Source organism: Myxocyprinus asiaticus, chromosome 29 (assembly GCF_019703515.2).
Source record: "Myxocyprinus asiaticus isolate MX2 ecotype Aquarium Trade chromosome 29, UBuf_Myxa_2, whole genome shotgun sequence".
In the NCBI taxonomy this organism is placed as follows: domain Eukaryota; kingdom Metazoa; phylum Chordata; class Actinopteri; order Cypriniformes; family Catostomidae; genus Myxocyprinus; species Myxocyprinus asiaticus.
In genome coordinates this window covers 32,419,956-32,435,106 of record NC_059372.1, presented here as the reverse complement: position 1 = coordinate 32,435,106, position 15,151 = coordinate 32,419,956, and the positions used below count along the sequence as shown (strand labels likewise).

General features: G+C 37.4%; 1 protein-coding gene across 5 annotated transcripts in view; it reads right to left on the bottom strand.

Moving 5' to 3' along the window:
* eif4ba (eukaryotic translation initiation factor 4Ba) overlaps nucleotides 1–14,507 on the bottom strand; it is a 34,678-nt gene extending 20,171 nt beyond the window's left edge. For 2 of the 5 annotated variants that reach the window (XM_051662296.1, XM_051662299.1), the window contains exons 1-10: nucleotides 8,840–9,205; nucleotides 8,464–8,514; nucleotides 8,228–8,372; nucleotides 7,521–7,585; nucleotides 5,876–6,016; nucleotides 5,503–5,708; nucleotides 1,053–1,169; nucleotides 752–806; nucleotides 462–605; nucleotides 222–326 (exon numbers count right to left, since the gene is read on the bottom strand). In XM_051662296.1, the coding sequence (XP_051518256.1) occupies nucleotides 222–326; nucleotides 462–605; nucleotides 752–806; nucleotides 1,053–1,169; nucleotides 5,503–5,708; nucleotides 5,876–6,016; nucleotides 7,521–7,585; nucleotides 8,228–8,372; nucleotides 8,464–8,514; nucleotides 8,840–8,972 (1,162 nt within the window). In that variant the 5' untranslated portion in view covers nucleotides 8,973–9,205. Of the gene's footprint in view, nucleotides 1–221; nucleotides 327–461; nucleotides 606–751; nucleotides 807–1,052; nucleotides 1,170–5,502; nucleotides 5,709–5,875; nucleotides 6,017–7,520; nucleotides 7,586–8,227; nucleotides 8,373–8,463; nucleotides 8,515–8,839; nucleotides 9,206–14,470 lie in introns of those variants that run through there. The other 3 variants (XM_051662298.1, XM_051662295.1, XM_051662300.1) reach the window with 3 other exon arrangements.
* Between the last annotated feature and the right edge of the window lie 644 nt (nucleotides 14,508–15,151).

Sequence of the window (15,151 nt, the reverse complement as noted above, 5' to 3'; positions counted from 1 at the left end):
AATACATTTGAAGACAATGTTTACTTTCCATTCACAAGGCTGTTAGTAAAATTTGAAACTTACACTAGAACGAATGCTTCTGTTAATTGGTCAAGTAGACGCATATAACCTTAAAATGGGCATATTTCAGACAATATAGAAGCCGATCACTAAAACAAATACATTTCTGCAAGCTGAGGTGCTGTTTATCAGTACAAAATGATGAAAAGGGTCTTGTATACCTCTGTCGTAGTCTCTGCGGTCTCTATCGTCATAACGCTCCCGGTATCGCTCTCTTCCTCCGTCATAACGATCGCTTTCCCACCGCTGGCCGTCACGGTAACGGTCTGGATCATAACAATATATATATTTAAATTACAAAATGAAATACTTTTTTAAATTGTATAGATGTATATAGAAAAAAAATTATTAGTATTTTAATAACAAAACTGAGATGAGTTGTGGCTTAAATAATTACTTACGCTCTCCAAAGGCCTCGTCTCTTTTTGGACCATCATCTGCGTCACCTTTAGGCCTTGCCCGCCAGTCAGAATCTGTCTTATCTGGGCCCATGTCTCGTTCGCTACGATTACGGTCCCTCCCTGACATGGACCGCTCATCTCTCTCTGATTGTGAGGAAACAAAAATAGCTAAATCAGCATTTTGAATGTAAAAATTTTAATACAATTTCTTCTCTCTGCCTTTTAAATAATACAGGTTCACAATTGTATAATACAGCATAGCAACAGATCTGTACACTGTCCACGCAAACCTTTTTCATTGGACTGGTCAGCAATGTCTACACGGATCCTACGATTTCCAAGGTTCTAAAAAGAGAGTAAGGGTTAAGGGTTAATATAAAAATATTGCTGTGCATTACACAACTGTGAGCCTGCGTCTCAAATTTGTATGGTTGTAACAGATAACATGCACCACTATGTGGCTAAACATGAATATACCCAAACATTAACTCAGAGTGCTCTGATTCAGAACCAAATGTAAACATTCAAAAGTCTGGACATGCTTGACTGAATGTATGTTTCTTTAACAAGATGACTGATCACTGTTCTCACCTCTTCATTGAGACTGAGTGCCCGCAACAGAGAATCTACATCATCAAATTCAGCGTAGCCGAAGCCTTTCAGTCGCTCAGGGTTACTGGGCTCCCTTGGGAGGCGAACTGCACTGATCTGTATGGACAGAAGAGATATACTCACAGACAGCTCAATTCTTACTAGTCTTTCTGCTAAACATTCCTGCCTTATATCATCTTATTTGCAGATCTCAGATCTGTGTTCAATATCCTGGTACATGCGGGTCACTTCACTTGTGTCCCAGAGCTGCCAGAATTAGATTCAATCAGGGCACCTTAAAACTACAGGTGCATCATCCAAATATATTGTCTGGTTGCTTTGATCAGTTGCATCCAATCAACTAGTGCCCCAATCTATCTATATTGAAGGTTTCACATCCAAAAACGTCAATCAACCATATTATCTGAACCTATTTCATTTTTTGCCACTTCAACTTAGTATTTGATTTGTAGATTTTGCTTCCTGCTGTGGTAATAAAAACTACACTCCTACACTAGTACAATTCTGTACTGCTAACTACACCAATGTACTACATGTGGGTAGTTGACATGAAATACATTTGGGAAGTTGTCATGTTCTACGATGTGACATGCTATACTCCACCTAAAACCATTTAAAACAGCATTTTGTCTATTCTTGTATAATTATTATGCATGCCGTTTTTATGACCTCATATCAATTGAAAGACCACACTGAATATTTTTACTTTCTGCACTAACGTACCACACCATCAAAATAAATGTAGTATTTACAAATTTACTCAAGAGCAGTTTCTGTGATGGTTGAACACGATAAACAAATGTCATATTAAGCCCTTTCTTAAAGGGATAGTTCACCCAAAAAATAAAATTCTCTCATCATTTACTCACCCTCATGCCATCCCACATGTGTAGGACTTTCTTTCTTCTACAGAACACAAATGAAGATTTTTAGAAGAATATTTCAGATCTGTAGGTCCATACAATGCAAGTGAATGGGTGCCAAAATTTGTAAGCTCCAAAAGTCACATAGGTCAGCAAAAAAAGTAATCCATAAAACTCCAGTTGTTAAATCCATGTCTTCAGAAGTGATATGACAGGTGTGGGTGAGAAACAGATCAATATTTAATTAAATTTTTACTATAAATTCTCCTCCCTGCTCAGTCAGTCTCCACTTTAACTTTCTTCTTGTGTTTTTGGTGATTCACATTCATACTTCAAGCATACACCCCCTACTGGGCAAAGACGAGAATTTATAGCAAAAAAGGACTTAAATATTTATCTGTTTCTCACGCACACCTATCATTTCATTTCGGAAGACATGGATTTAACCACAGGAGTCTTATGGATTACTTTTATGCTGCGGAAGACATGGATTTAACCACAGGAGTCTTATGGATTACTTTTATGCTGCCATTATGTGATTTTTGGAGTGTCAAAATTTTGGCAACCATTCACATGCATTGTATGGACTTACAGAGCTTCTAAAAATCTTCATTTGTGTTCTGCAGAAGAAAGGAAGTCATACACATCTGGGATGGCATGAGGGTGAGTAAATGATGAGATAATTTTTATTTTTGGGTGAACTAACCCTTTAAGAGTCCTAGACTTTTCTGATATGTTTATAATACACTAAATTTGAATTCATAATGTTATAACTCCCAATAATAAACCAGAAAAAAAAGATTTGGGGACTTTTATTTTGAAATTACAGAGACTTTGCCTGGTTACAATGCACTATGTATAAGTATTTACCAAATTAACCTGATGCATAGTTTTTTATGTATATATATATATATATATATATATATATATATATATATATATATATATATATATATATACACACACACACACACACACAGTGTATTGAAAACATACTCAGCCCCCAGTGCAGTTTTCAAAAAAAAAATTGTGTCAGACTCCAGACTTTTTTTCCCCAAAACATAGTATTTATCTTGACAAATAACTTTTTTTTCCCCAAAACCTCAAAAAAATAAAAAAATATTCACATCCTTCATAATTACTAGGTTGACTTTGCTCTGGTGCAAGATATTTTCTTATAAACATCAAATTTGTTGCTCTAGTCTCCACTAGTGTTGGAAATTAGTGGATCAGCTATTTTCATTTACTTCATGAGCATAAATACCTTCCCTCTCAATAAGATTAAATTGTATGGCTGGATTTTCCTTTGAACAAACAAAAATTAAGACAAAGGAGCATTTAAAACAAGTGAGGGATATAACTGTGGAGAAGCACAAATCTGTGGAAGGATACAAGACCATTTCAAAGGCAATGAACATACCTCGGAGCTCAGTGCAGTCCATCATACAGAAGTTGAAGAAATATGGAACTACAGCCACTCAGCGTAGGGCAGGCTGCCACCCCCCAAACTTAGGGCGTTTTCACACCTGGCTCATTTGGAGCATTTGTTTTGGAACCTGGTGCATTTTCTCCCTTAGTTCGGTTAGTTTAGGCATATATGAACACAGCAATCGCACTCGGATCCGCACCAAAACAATCGATCCGAGACCACCAAGATGAGTTGGTCTCGGACTGATAGCAAACGAACCCTGAAAAGGTTTGCTTGTGGTGAGAATGCAATTGAACCCAATGGACCAAAAAAACCAAACAATATCCCTATAAAAACCATGAACATACCTGATGGATCTTTGGAGAAGACATCTGTAGATCAGCACTTCACTTATTCATCATCAAAACACATATAAAACCTTTTGGCGACTATATTAGATATAGTAGCATGTTTAAAATAGGAGCTGTTTTATGATTCCTGAGGTAATTTTAGTATGATCGCATCTCGCAGATAGCGGCAGAACAAAGGTAGGATGACATCAGCAACTTTTTGACAGATTAAAAAAAAAAATAATTCTGTGACTTCTCTCTACTGTTTGTGTGTGTGTGTGTGTGTGTGTGTGTGTGCGAGAGCCAGCTCTGTGACCGTGAGAACAGGCATTTTTCAATGCATAAATAATGCAAAAGCAATTAATGACGGATCAAAATGGCCATGAAGCAAATTTCACATCGCATATCATTTGTGTGTCAGATAAAGTGTATTTGCCGTGCAACTGGAACGTGCTTTTTGTACCATGCGGTGATGTTTTACATAAGCGTGACATAAACAACACTTGAAAATGTGTTACGGTTAACAGCACTTTTACAGGTATATCATTTTAACAGCTATCGATGGATGTGCTAAATCCCGGAACAGGGCACAAACATTCTGACCAATAAGGGGACAGTTTGCTTACATGTGACTTGTATTGACACAGTTTTGGTCCGTTTTGAAATGTTGCCTTGTCAAAGTGCCTTGAAATCAGCCACATAACACCATCCTTACAGTGAAACATGCTGATGATATGGGGGTGCTTTTCAGCAGCAGGGATTGTCAATCTTGTGAAGATTGATGGGATAATGAATGCTGCAAAATACACAGATATTTTGGATAAGAACCTACTCCCCTCTGCCAGCAAGTGTAAAATTGGGAAGTTTGTGTTTCTGCAGGACAATGACCAAAAGCACAAAGCCAGAGCAACACTGGAGTGGCTTAAAATGAAGAAAACTGATGCACTTGAATGACCAAGTCAAGAGTCCTGACCTTCACCCCATTGAACATCTGTGGAGAGACCTCAGAACTGTTGTCCATCGCTGATCCCCAACTAATTTGGTTAAGCTTAAGCAATTTTGCAAGGAAAAATGGGCTAATATTGCTCCATCACTTTGTGCAAAGTTGATAGAGACTTATCCAAAAAGACTGATGACTGTAATAGCAGCAAAAGGTAGTTCAACCAAGTATTAAATTAAGGGGATGAATACTTATTGATTCTTGACATTTTGGTTATTGTTTTTTTTTAATGATTAATGATGCATACATTTTTTTTTTTTAGCTGCACTGTTGCAGAGTTCAGGGATTCACAATTAAAAAATAAATTAAAAAAAATTCTCAATCTCAGGTTGTGCAAATCGGCAACTATCCGCATAGACTTTTGCTGATAACCGATAGTTCCAAAAAGCAACTATATGCACTGATTAATCAGTAAAAGCGATAAATCAGTCCCACTTCTAGTGATAATTCCTGCAGAACCATCTGATTTTCCAGAGTATAATGAGTCTTCAAAGAGCTTGATCACTTCCTCAGAACTATTCCAGAATCTCATTTTGAGGAAACTACTCCTTATTTTGCTCTGAAAACATTTTCACTTTGCAAATTGTCTTTTTCATGCACAATTTGCTACCAGGTGTTGTGGTGCATGCAAAATAGCACAAGCCTGAAACTCTAGCAGATGCTGTTTGGCAGCACCCATATTGGCAAAGTACAACACAAACAACTGAACAAATTCGCCTGTGACTCCAATGTCTGCTAATATTCTGACAGAGGATATGACAATGCCTTCTGCAATCTTTCAAACTGCAGCAGAAGAGAGGAAACTCACATTCAGTCCACGAAAGAAGTTTTTGATGGAGTCTTCACTGACGTCATAAGGGAGGTTGCCCAGGAAGGCGGTGTAGGGGGGGCTGCGGGGTAGACGGGAGCGGTCAATGTTGGGCTCGCGGGCGGCACGTGGAGCCGTTGGCAGAATGGACCGATCGATGGGTGGCGCACGATATACGTCCTCCTCCGTGTGCCATGATGTTGTAACTGTAAAAGTCAGGGAGTGAAGCCAAATTCATCCCAATGAATTCAACTTCTGAGAAACTGATAGTTTATCAAACTATGAGAAAAAAAGTATGAGAGCATATTTTGAGAGCAAAGCCCCAACACATCAAATGTGGTTGACAATGTTTAATTTAGTAACTGAATCTCACCATCTCCCTCCACATCATCGGTTTCATCTGCCCAGCTGGTGGGCTTTGTAGGTGCGTAAGTAGGTGGAGCATTTCCCCCGCTGTCCTCTGCTAAGAAGTCAGTGAGGGTAAGGGTCTTACCCTTTTTCTTATTCTTTTTAGCTGTAAAGACATTTTAGAAATTAAATGACATGAATGATACCTCAAAAAGTGCAGCCTGTTGAGGAGATTAGAGTTAGTCAGGGTCTGAAATTAAGGGGTACTCAGGGCAAAAATTCACCCTTAATTTAAAATGTTGGAGCAAAAATGCCTTTGTGATTCACATTGGGCTCTGATCCCGGGATATTGGCTGAATCAATGACGGGGATCCTTCTGTGCGAACGCGAGCCGATGCCGGAATGCCCGAAAATTTGATCCCAGGATCAGACCCTAGTAACATTGCCGGGATCAATCCTGGGACGTGTCAGTGTGAACAAAAGCAGAGACGATATCGTGAAGGTTGCGTGTCGCAGTTATGACATATATATCATGCGAAGGAGAAAGTTTGCGCTCAGAATAGAGATTCAACGTTTCATGATGTACCGCCGTTTAAAATACATATGGCTGTCATAAACCATTGCCATATGTTTTAATTCACAGAACAGGATTTTAAAAATTGTTTTACAAGTCAAGAAATTACGTTTCCATTGTAAATATCAGTTAAATTAAACAATCGGCTACATTTACAGCTTCACCAACCTGACGTGATCAAATTAATTCATTTTTCATTCAGAGCGCAGCACACCGAATGTCGGAGCTTGAACTTTATTTCCCCCTCATATATGGTGCGGTTTAAGTCTGTGATGTACAGAGGAACTTTGGGTTTTTAAAAATGTTAAAAATAAACTGTGGGTATTTAGCCAAATAATGGTTACAATACCCAGTTTTTAAATTGTGACGAAAAAAGGGCTGTGTACCATATCCATGAACATCATTCCACAGAGATACGGTGAGGTATAGGCTAATTAATTATAGACCCCCTTACATGAGAAACACAACCAGATACAGTACACTTTTACCAGTTTTTTAATGACTCAGTATAGCTTTTTAGGTAGACTATCTCGCCACAGCGCTTGCAACCTTACGATAGGCCAACTGTTTGTTCACATACATTTATTTTCTTAACCCTAAAAAGGGCAAGAACATAATGATACAGAACATTTATTTACTGCTATATTCCAATACAGTTTCCAAATAATCCATTTTGTTTTTTCACCCAAATATAGCTTTTATTTAAAATTTTACAGCTTGTAGAAATCATGATCGAAAAGATGACATTTGCCTCAACGCTTCTCAATGCTTAATCACAGAGCAACATTTAGCAGAGGCTACAATGTGTGTATTACTTGTATGTTTTATTTGTAAATGAAAAAGTGCTTAAGGCATACAAAAAATGGCTAGTGCAAAAAAACACACACACACACACACACACAAAGACAAAAACACCAACAAATAAACAGCAAATGAATAGCCTAATCATTTTTGATTGTAATAAATGCTAATGTCTGAAGAAAAAAAGAAAGCATAGTTTTACCTTGTCTGTGTAAGCTAGTTAGTTTTCTTATTTTTAGGAAGGTAGACCCATTTAGAATCAAACTAAATTACTGAATCAAATGCACAACTTAACTGTTGCAGGGTAGTATCACTGTCAATGGAGGTTGATAGTTACTTTCACTTTCAGTCTCTTTTGTTCTTGGGAGGCATTTCAGTTGGTAGACAGCAGCCAATAACACAAAAACAATTAACATCAAACAAAACAAAAATGATCTTATGAGCTATTCGCAGAACAGTTGCCGGAACGACTTTTCCAGGGATTAATCCCGGGATCTGTGTGTGAAAGGGGCTTTAGACATTTTGATCGTATGTTTGACAGTATTGTGTACAGTAAATAATCATATAAGTTATGAAAACAGAACACTTCTAATTTGTCAGCGAATTTGAAAAGAACCTGTTCAGAGTTGGTTTTATTGCCTAAATGCTTTGTAAAGTCCAGCTTCTAACGACAGCTTTAAAATGACACCCATTTTGTGTTGGTCAAGCGAGTACATATTTACTAATTTGATGATTTTTTTAATGATTATTATTAAAGTGACTCATGAACAAGCATACAGTTTATGCCCAATCCATTTCCTTTGTATGGCAGGAAACATGGATAATACATAATATGCACCTAAATACTACATACTTTGATGAACTCATTTTAATGCTACAACAATTTAGTTATAAATACTTTTGAATACACAAATTGCATGGGCTTTTTTTTATGAAATGTTTGGTTATTTCAGAAATGAAGGCATTTTCTCTCAATATACTAGCACTTGGCTATGTACTCACAGAAATACGCAGACTAGGGTGACCAGACGTTCCGGTTTTACGAGCTGTGTCCCGTGGTCCAACGGATGTACAGTCGGGACGCCTTTTGTCCCCAAAATCAGTCTTGGCTTAAATGATTTACTAAACTGACATTGCTGTGCTTTTTCTGTTATGAGAAACAAGCAACAAGTAATGAGAGGATCGTTCATTTCCACAGTCAAAGCAGCTCCCAGACTGTGCTAAACTTTCCCCCTCACCCCTGGTGCTGCTGTCTGTCTGTCTGCTCATAAGAAAGGCCTCCTCATCAGCTAGAAGCCAAAAACCAGGGAGAGGTGGATAATATTAGCGCCGTACAGTTCAGGTCAAGTTAATCAAATGGCAAAATAAAATGTATAATCTTTCTATTAGCCTACTACAGCCTCTCATCTGACATAGGCTACAGTCTAGATTTGCACACATGTACCAAATAAACCATACATTCATTCCATTTTTAATGAATTTAAATAATTTTAGGACACATTTCAGTTGTGCATTTATTATCTGTGTATGAAATTACAGGAATAGTTCACCCAAAAATAAAAAAGCTCTCATCATTTTCTCACCCTCTTGCCATCTCAGATGTGTATGACTTACTTTCTTCTGCTGAACACAAACGAAGATTTTTAGACGATATCTCAGCTCTGTAGGTCCATACAGTGCAAGTGAATGGTGTCCAGAACTTTGAAGCTCCAAAAAGCACATAAAGGGAGCAAAAAAAGTAATCCATAAGACTCCAGTGGTTAAAACCATGTCTTCAGAAGCGATATAAGAAAGTGTGAGTGAGAAACAGATCAATATTTAAGTCCTTTTTTACCATAAATTCTCCTCCCTGCCCTGTAGATGGTGATATGCACAAAGAATGCGACTTGGCAAAACAAAAGAAGTATATGGAGGTGAAAGGTTTTTTACTATAAATCTCCACTTTCTCTAACATATCACTTCTGATCTGAAGATATGGATTTAAGAACTGGAGTCTTTTGGATTACTTTTATGCTGCCTTTATGTGCTTTTTGGAGCATTAAAGTTTTGGCCACCATTCACTTGTATTTTATGGACCTACAGAGTTGAGATATTCTTCTAAAAATCTTTGTATTCAGCAGAAGAAAGTCACACATCTGGGATGCATGAGAGTGAGTAAATGCTGAGAATTTTCATTTTTGGGTGAACTATCCCTTTAAGTGTTTGTCATGTATTGATCTGTCACAAGTTCTGTGCCATATCACCTGCAGTGCACACTCTATTTCTGCTCAATTTTTCCAACATAGGAGAGCGACAACAATAAACCGATTTTTATATATTTTTTTTTCATTAGTGTTTAAGTATTAGACACTAAGAAGTTTGTGCAAAACTACAAACTTATATCAGTTGATTGAAGATTTTACCAGTAATTGGGGTTTGGGGTGGGTCATCAGTGGCCTATGTCACAAATCTAGATTAAGCAGCTAGCTAGATAAGTTTAAACTCAAGTTTAAGCGAACTCTGAACTCTGAATTACCAGTAAAGTGGATAGGCTTTCATCTGGGTTTCTCATCCAGTTACTGGTCCAATCAGCTGTGAGCAAAGTGACAGTCACTACCCCCAGTATCTCTCACTCCAATTTAATGTGCACTTCAACGAGATAATTTTTGTAAATTTATGATCTTTATTTATCGCAAGAAATAGATTTTTGGCAGTCTTGCATTTATTTAAAGACACTTTAATTTTTCCCAATAATTTTCCCACACTGGCCATAAAATATGTATGTATGAATAAATAAACCTAAAATAATTATATAATTTCAATTAAGATTTTAATACAGTATCAATAATGATCGAATGACTTTAAAATATAAAAACTTAATCACTCCACAATATACTGTAGATATATCAGAAAAGTGTGAATGCCACCCAAACCCCTTCTTATTAGGATTTGCTGGCAGAGATGCCATGAACATACAGTATTTCACTTGAAGTTCAATCAAAGCACACCAGCACACCAAATATTTCTTTATTGTGTCTTATGCTGCTAGAAAGAACAAATAAGTCTTTATTAGTGCATACCATCTACTCATTTTCCAATTGCTCACATTTTTATTATTGGATAGTGTATTAATGTCTAATAGTGTTAAATTATATTAAATTAGTAATTTAAATTAATACTGAAGCTTTTAATTTCAGTTTTTTACATTTCAAATCAAGATATTAAACTTTTAAAATTACAAGCTTGAATGTTCTTGTTGTGGACCTATATAAAGTTACTTTCATATAGATATATTATCTATTTTTATATTTTCATCACATTCAAAAACAATTTCGTGCTCTAGCAGCTGCAGCAGCAATGTTTCTTCTTGCTGTGTAAATGCCTTTAAATTCTTTATCATTTACTAGTGATCCTCTGTGCTGTGTGAAGGTATTATAATTATGATTTCACAGTCATCATTCATGTTGTGTAAAATTGATTTGATAATATTTTTTTAATGTCCTCTTGTGCTGTGTTATAACTGTTTAAAGTCTTATAATTTATCATAATTTTCATGAACATCTTCAGTGGAGAAGTAAATCTCGCTGACTCTCACGCGAGATGTGACTCGCTCTGACTTGCACGCGATTGGTTGTTCGCTTCATTCATGTGAATGCACATGTGAACTAATCATAACCTCGGGATTAAACTCTGAATTGATAGAAAGTTTGTAACTAGCGTCTTGATATCATTTGACCCTGATGAAACATGACTGGATTTGGTGAGTTTGTCAAACTAAAACCAATCCTGGAATCCAGAATTTGTTCAGTTTTTTCTGTGATACATGGCACTGGTCCTAACTTTATTTTTTGTCATGGTCATCTGGTCAACATAACGCAGACACACCAGCACAGAACTCTAAATGCAAACCACTGCACTGGCCAGTTATACTTCTGCCATAGGTTCGACACAGAAGTGTAAACTGGCTTTTAGTGAGAAGACGTGATTTTCACAAGGCAAATTATAAAACTATCTAAAACTTCCAAGTCTTCCACCCAATGTATACACCAAAGAAAACTTATTTACACCCAAGATAGAGTCTCATCTGTTGGGGGACTGCTGCAGTTAACACGTGGAGAGAAGCATTGCTGTTATCTACTAGGCTACATGTTTCTGAGCTATTTTGTGACAAACTGCACTGTCAGGACATTCCAGGGCTGTGCAACTGAATCAGTGTTTACTGTAGGGCGACAACAGCCTGCTGCACAACCAAAACAAAGAGCAAACGCTCTGACAACATTATCCCTCATCCCAACATATACAGTTGAAGTCAGAAGTTTACATACACCTAAGCCAAATACATTTAAATTCAGTTTTTCACAATTCCTGACATTTAATCGTAGAAAAAATTCCCTGTCATAGGTCAGTTCGGATCACTACTTTAAGAGTGTGAAATGTCAGAATAATAGTAGAGAGGATTATTTATTTCAGCTTTTATTTCTTTCATCACATTCCCAGCGGTTCAGAAGTTTACATACACATTGTTAGTATTTGTAGCATTGCCTTTAAATTGTTTAACTTGGGTCAAATGTTTTGGGTAGCCTTCCACAAGCTTCTCACAATAAGTTGCTGGATTTTTAGCCATTCCTCCAGACAGAACTGTGTAACTGAGTCAGGTTTACAGGCCTCCTTGCTCGCACACGCTTTTTCAGTTCTGCCCACAAATTTTTTATCGGATTGAGGTCAGGGATTTGTGATGGCCACTCCAGAACCTTGACTTTGTTGTCCTTAAGCCATTTTGCCACAAATTTGGAGGTATGCTTGTGGTCATTGTCCAGTTGAAAGACCCATTTGTGACTAGCTTTAACTTCATGGCTGATGTCATGAGATGTTGCTTCAATATATCAACATAATTTTCCTTTCTCATGATGCCATCTATTTTGTGAAGTACACCAGTCCCTCCTGCAGCAAAGCACCCCCACAACATGATGCTGCCACCCCCATGCTTCACAGTTGGGATGGTGTTCTTTGGCTTGCAAGCCTCACCCTTTTTCCTCCAAACATAACGATGGTCATTGTGGCCAAACAGTTACATTTTTGTTTCATCAGACCAGAGGACATTTCTCCAAAAAGTAAGATCTTTGTCCCCATGTACACTTGCAAACTGTAGTCTGGCTTTTTTATGGCGGTTTTGGAGCAGTGGCTTCTTCCTTGCTGAGTAGCCTTTCAGGTTATGTCGATATAGGACTCGTTTTACTGTGGATATAGATACTTGTCTACCTGTGTGGTCCCATGGTGTTTATACTTGCACTATTGTTTGTACAAATGAACGTGGTACCTTCAGGCATTTGGAAATTGCTCCCAAGGATGAACCAGACTTGTGAAGGTCCACAATTTTTTTTTTTCTGTGGTCTTGGCTGATTTCTTTTGATTTTCCCATGATGTCAAGCAAAGAGGCACTGAGTTTGAAGGTAGGCCTTAAAATACTTCCACAGGTACACCTCCAATTGACTCCAATTTGCCTATCAGGAGCTAATTGGCTAATTGCCTAAAGACTTGACATCATTTTCTGGAATTTTCCAAGCTACTTAAAGGCACAGTTAACTTAGTGTATGTAAACTTCTGACCCACTGGAATTGTGATATAGTCAATGAAAAGTGAAACAATCTGTCTGTAAACAATTGTTGGAAAAATGACTTGTGTCATGCACAAAATAGATGTCCTAAACGACTTGCCAAATCTATAGTTAAATATTATAGCTAATATTAAATCTGTGGAGTGGTTCAAAAATTTGTTTTAATGACTTCAACCTAAGTGTAAATAAACTTCTGACTTGACTGTATTCAATAATTCAGGTCAGCTGGCACTGGAGTGGCAGTGACCTGTGAAAGCTGAAGGAGGCAGCTCAGACGTTGCTTATTTCTGTTCGTTGATTAATTTTGTCAACATTGGCCCGTTTGGTTTCTGCAAACTACCAAAACACACAAGCTAACTCTACAATGGTGGACTGCACATTTTGATGCTAAATTACATATGGACATGTTAAATGAGCTTTAAGTTTTGACAAGACTGTCAAAATATGTATTTGCACCATTCTCTTTTAAGGTCAGCCTTGTTAGAAAATTTGTATGTGAGTGTGACATCTCCATAAGGGTTGAATTTCACAATTGCAGACATGCTTTTCCAGAGCATATTATAAAGATTATGGTTACAAATTATAAATAGTGACTCATCTTAACATATGAATGCTATGAGGATGTTTATCCCAGACAAATGCAAAAATTAAAAATTAAAATTCTGTTATCATTTACTTACTCTCAGGTTGTTCCAAAGCCATATTACTTTTTTTCTTCCACAGACACATAAGGAAATGCTAGGCAGAGTGACAACCTCAGTCTCCAATCACATTCATTGTTTAGAAAAAAGAAAAGATGCAATGAAAGCGAATGGTGACGCTGTCTAACATTCTGCCTAACATCTGCTGCTTACTGGTTTGGTACAAAATAAAGGGGAGTAAAATGAAGACAGAATTTTTCATTTTTAGGTGCACAAGATCTCCATTTGAGCAATGCTGACAGCGCTTATCCCGAGACAGTGCAGAAGGCGGCAGTCAATACCGCAAGCTTGCCAAGTAAACAAGGCGCTCTGCTGTCAGATATTTGAGCCAATCCGTTGACGTTATGTTCATATAACGTTACATAAGTCCTGAGATAAACGCGGGAAAGTCTTAAGCCAATGTATGAAGTTACAGCAGCCCCTCCCTCAACTCTGCGCCTGCGCTAATAAAACTATTTACATGTACATGCGGTTGGGACAGTTATTTAATTAGTGCCTCGAGGGCTTCACTTGCAAACAGAAAGCAATACTGTATTCACAACTGAAACATAAAACAATGCAATGCAATGTAAACAAAACGACGCGGGCTAGGCTGCATATGCCTTATTTACTTTCTGATAAACGATTACAACTTCTATATTGAATTAAATATGTTCAAAGGGACATTTAAACTATTCTCATACGCTGTTTGTAAATAGAAAGTAAACGAGCTGATGCATTATGCTCTTGTGCATTCAATCGCAGCTGCTGGTGCCAGTTTATACGCAGCGTCCCTTCACAAGTCAAGATCAAGCATTTGCAATCACTCCTCGCCGTTAAATCGCCTCCATCACGGGTGCGATCTCTCCGATCACACGTTATCTGTCACTGAAAGAAATTTCCCTTGCATAAATGACACATCACACCCACAATTTTACAACCGGCCCAGGCACAAACCTACAAATCCCTCACCTGATGCCGCCATGCTGGAGAAGGAGTGCGTGTCATATTCCCGGATGGGGGCGTGGCAAGCTGGGTGACGCATCACGCATGCTTGTTTTTTTTATATGTATGTATGTATTTTATACATATTTTAATTGAAAAAAGAGAGAACAAAAATGCCAGGGGTATGCACAGAATAACATTTAATTGCATATTATGAGAGTACATTTTATATATATATATATATATATATATATATATATATATATATATATATATATATACACACACACACACACACACACACACACACACACACACACACACACACACACACACACACACAGGCGGCCAAAAGTTTGGAATAATGTACAGATTTTGCTCTTATGGAAATAAATTGTTACTTTTATTCACCAAAGTGACATTCAGCTGATCACAATGTATAGTTAGGACATTAATAATGTGAAAAATTACTATTACAATTTGAAAAAAAATGTTCAGAACTTCTTAAACTACTTCAAAGAGTTATCATAAAAAATCCTCCATGTGCAGCAATGACAGCACTGCAGATCTTTGGCATTCTAGCTGTCAGTTTCTCCACATACTCAGGTGACATTTCACCCCACACTTCCTGTAGCACTTGTCATAGATGTGTCTTGTCGGGCACTTCTCACGCACCTTACAGTCTAGCTGATCCCACAGGAGCTCAAT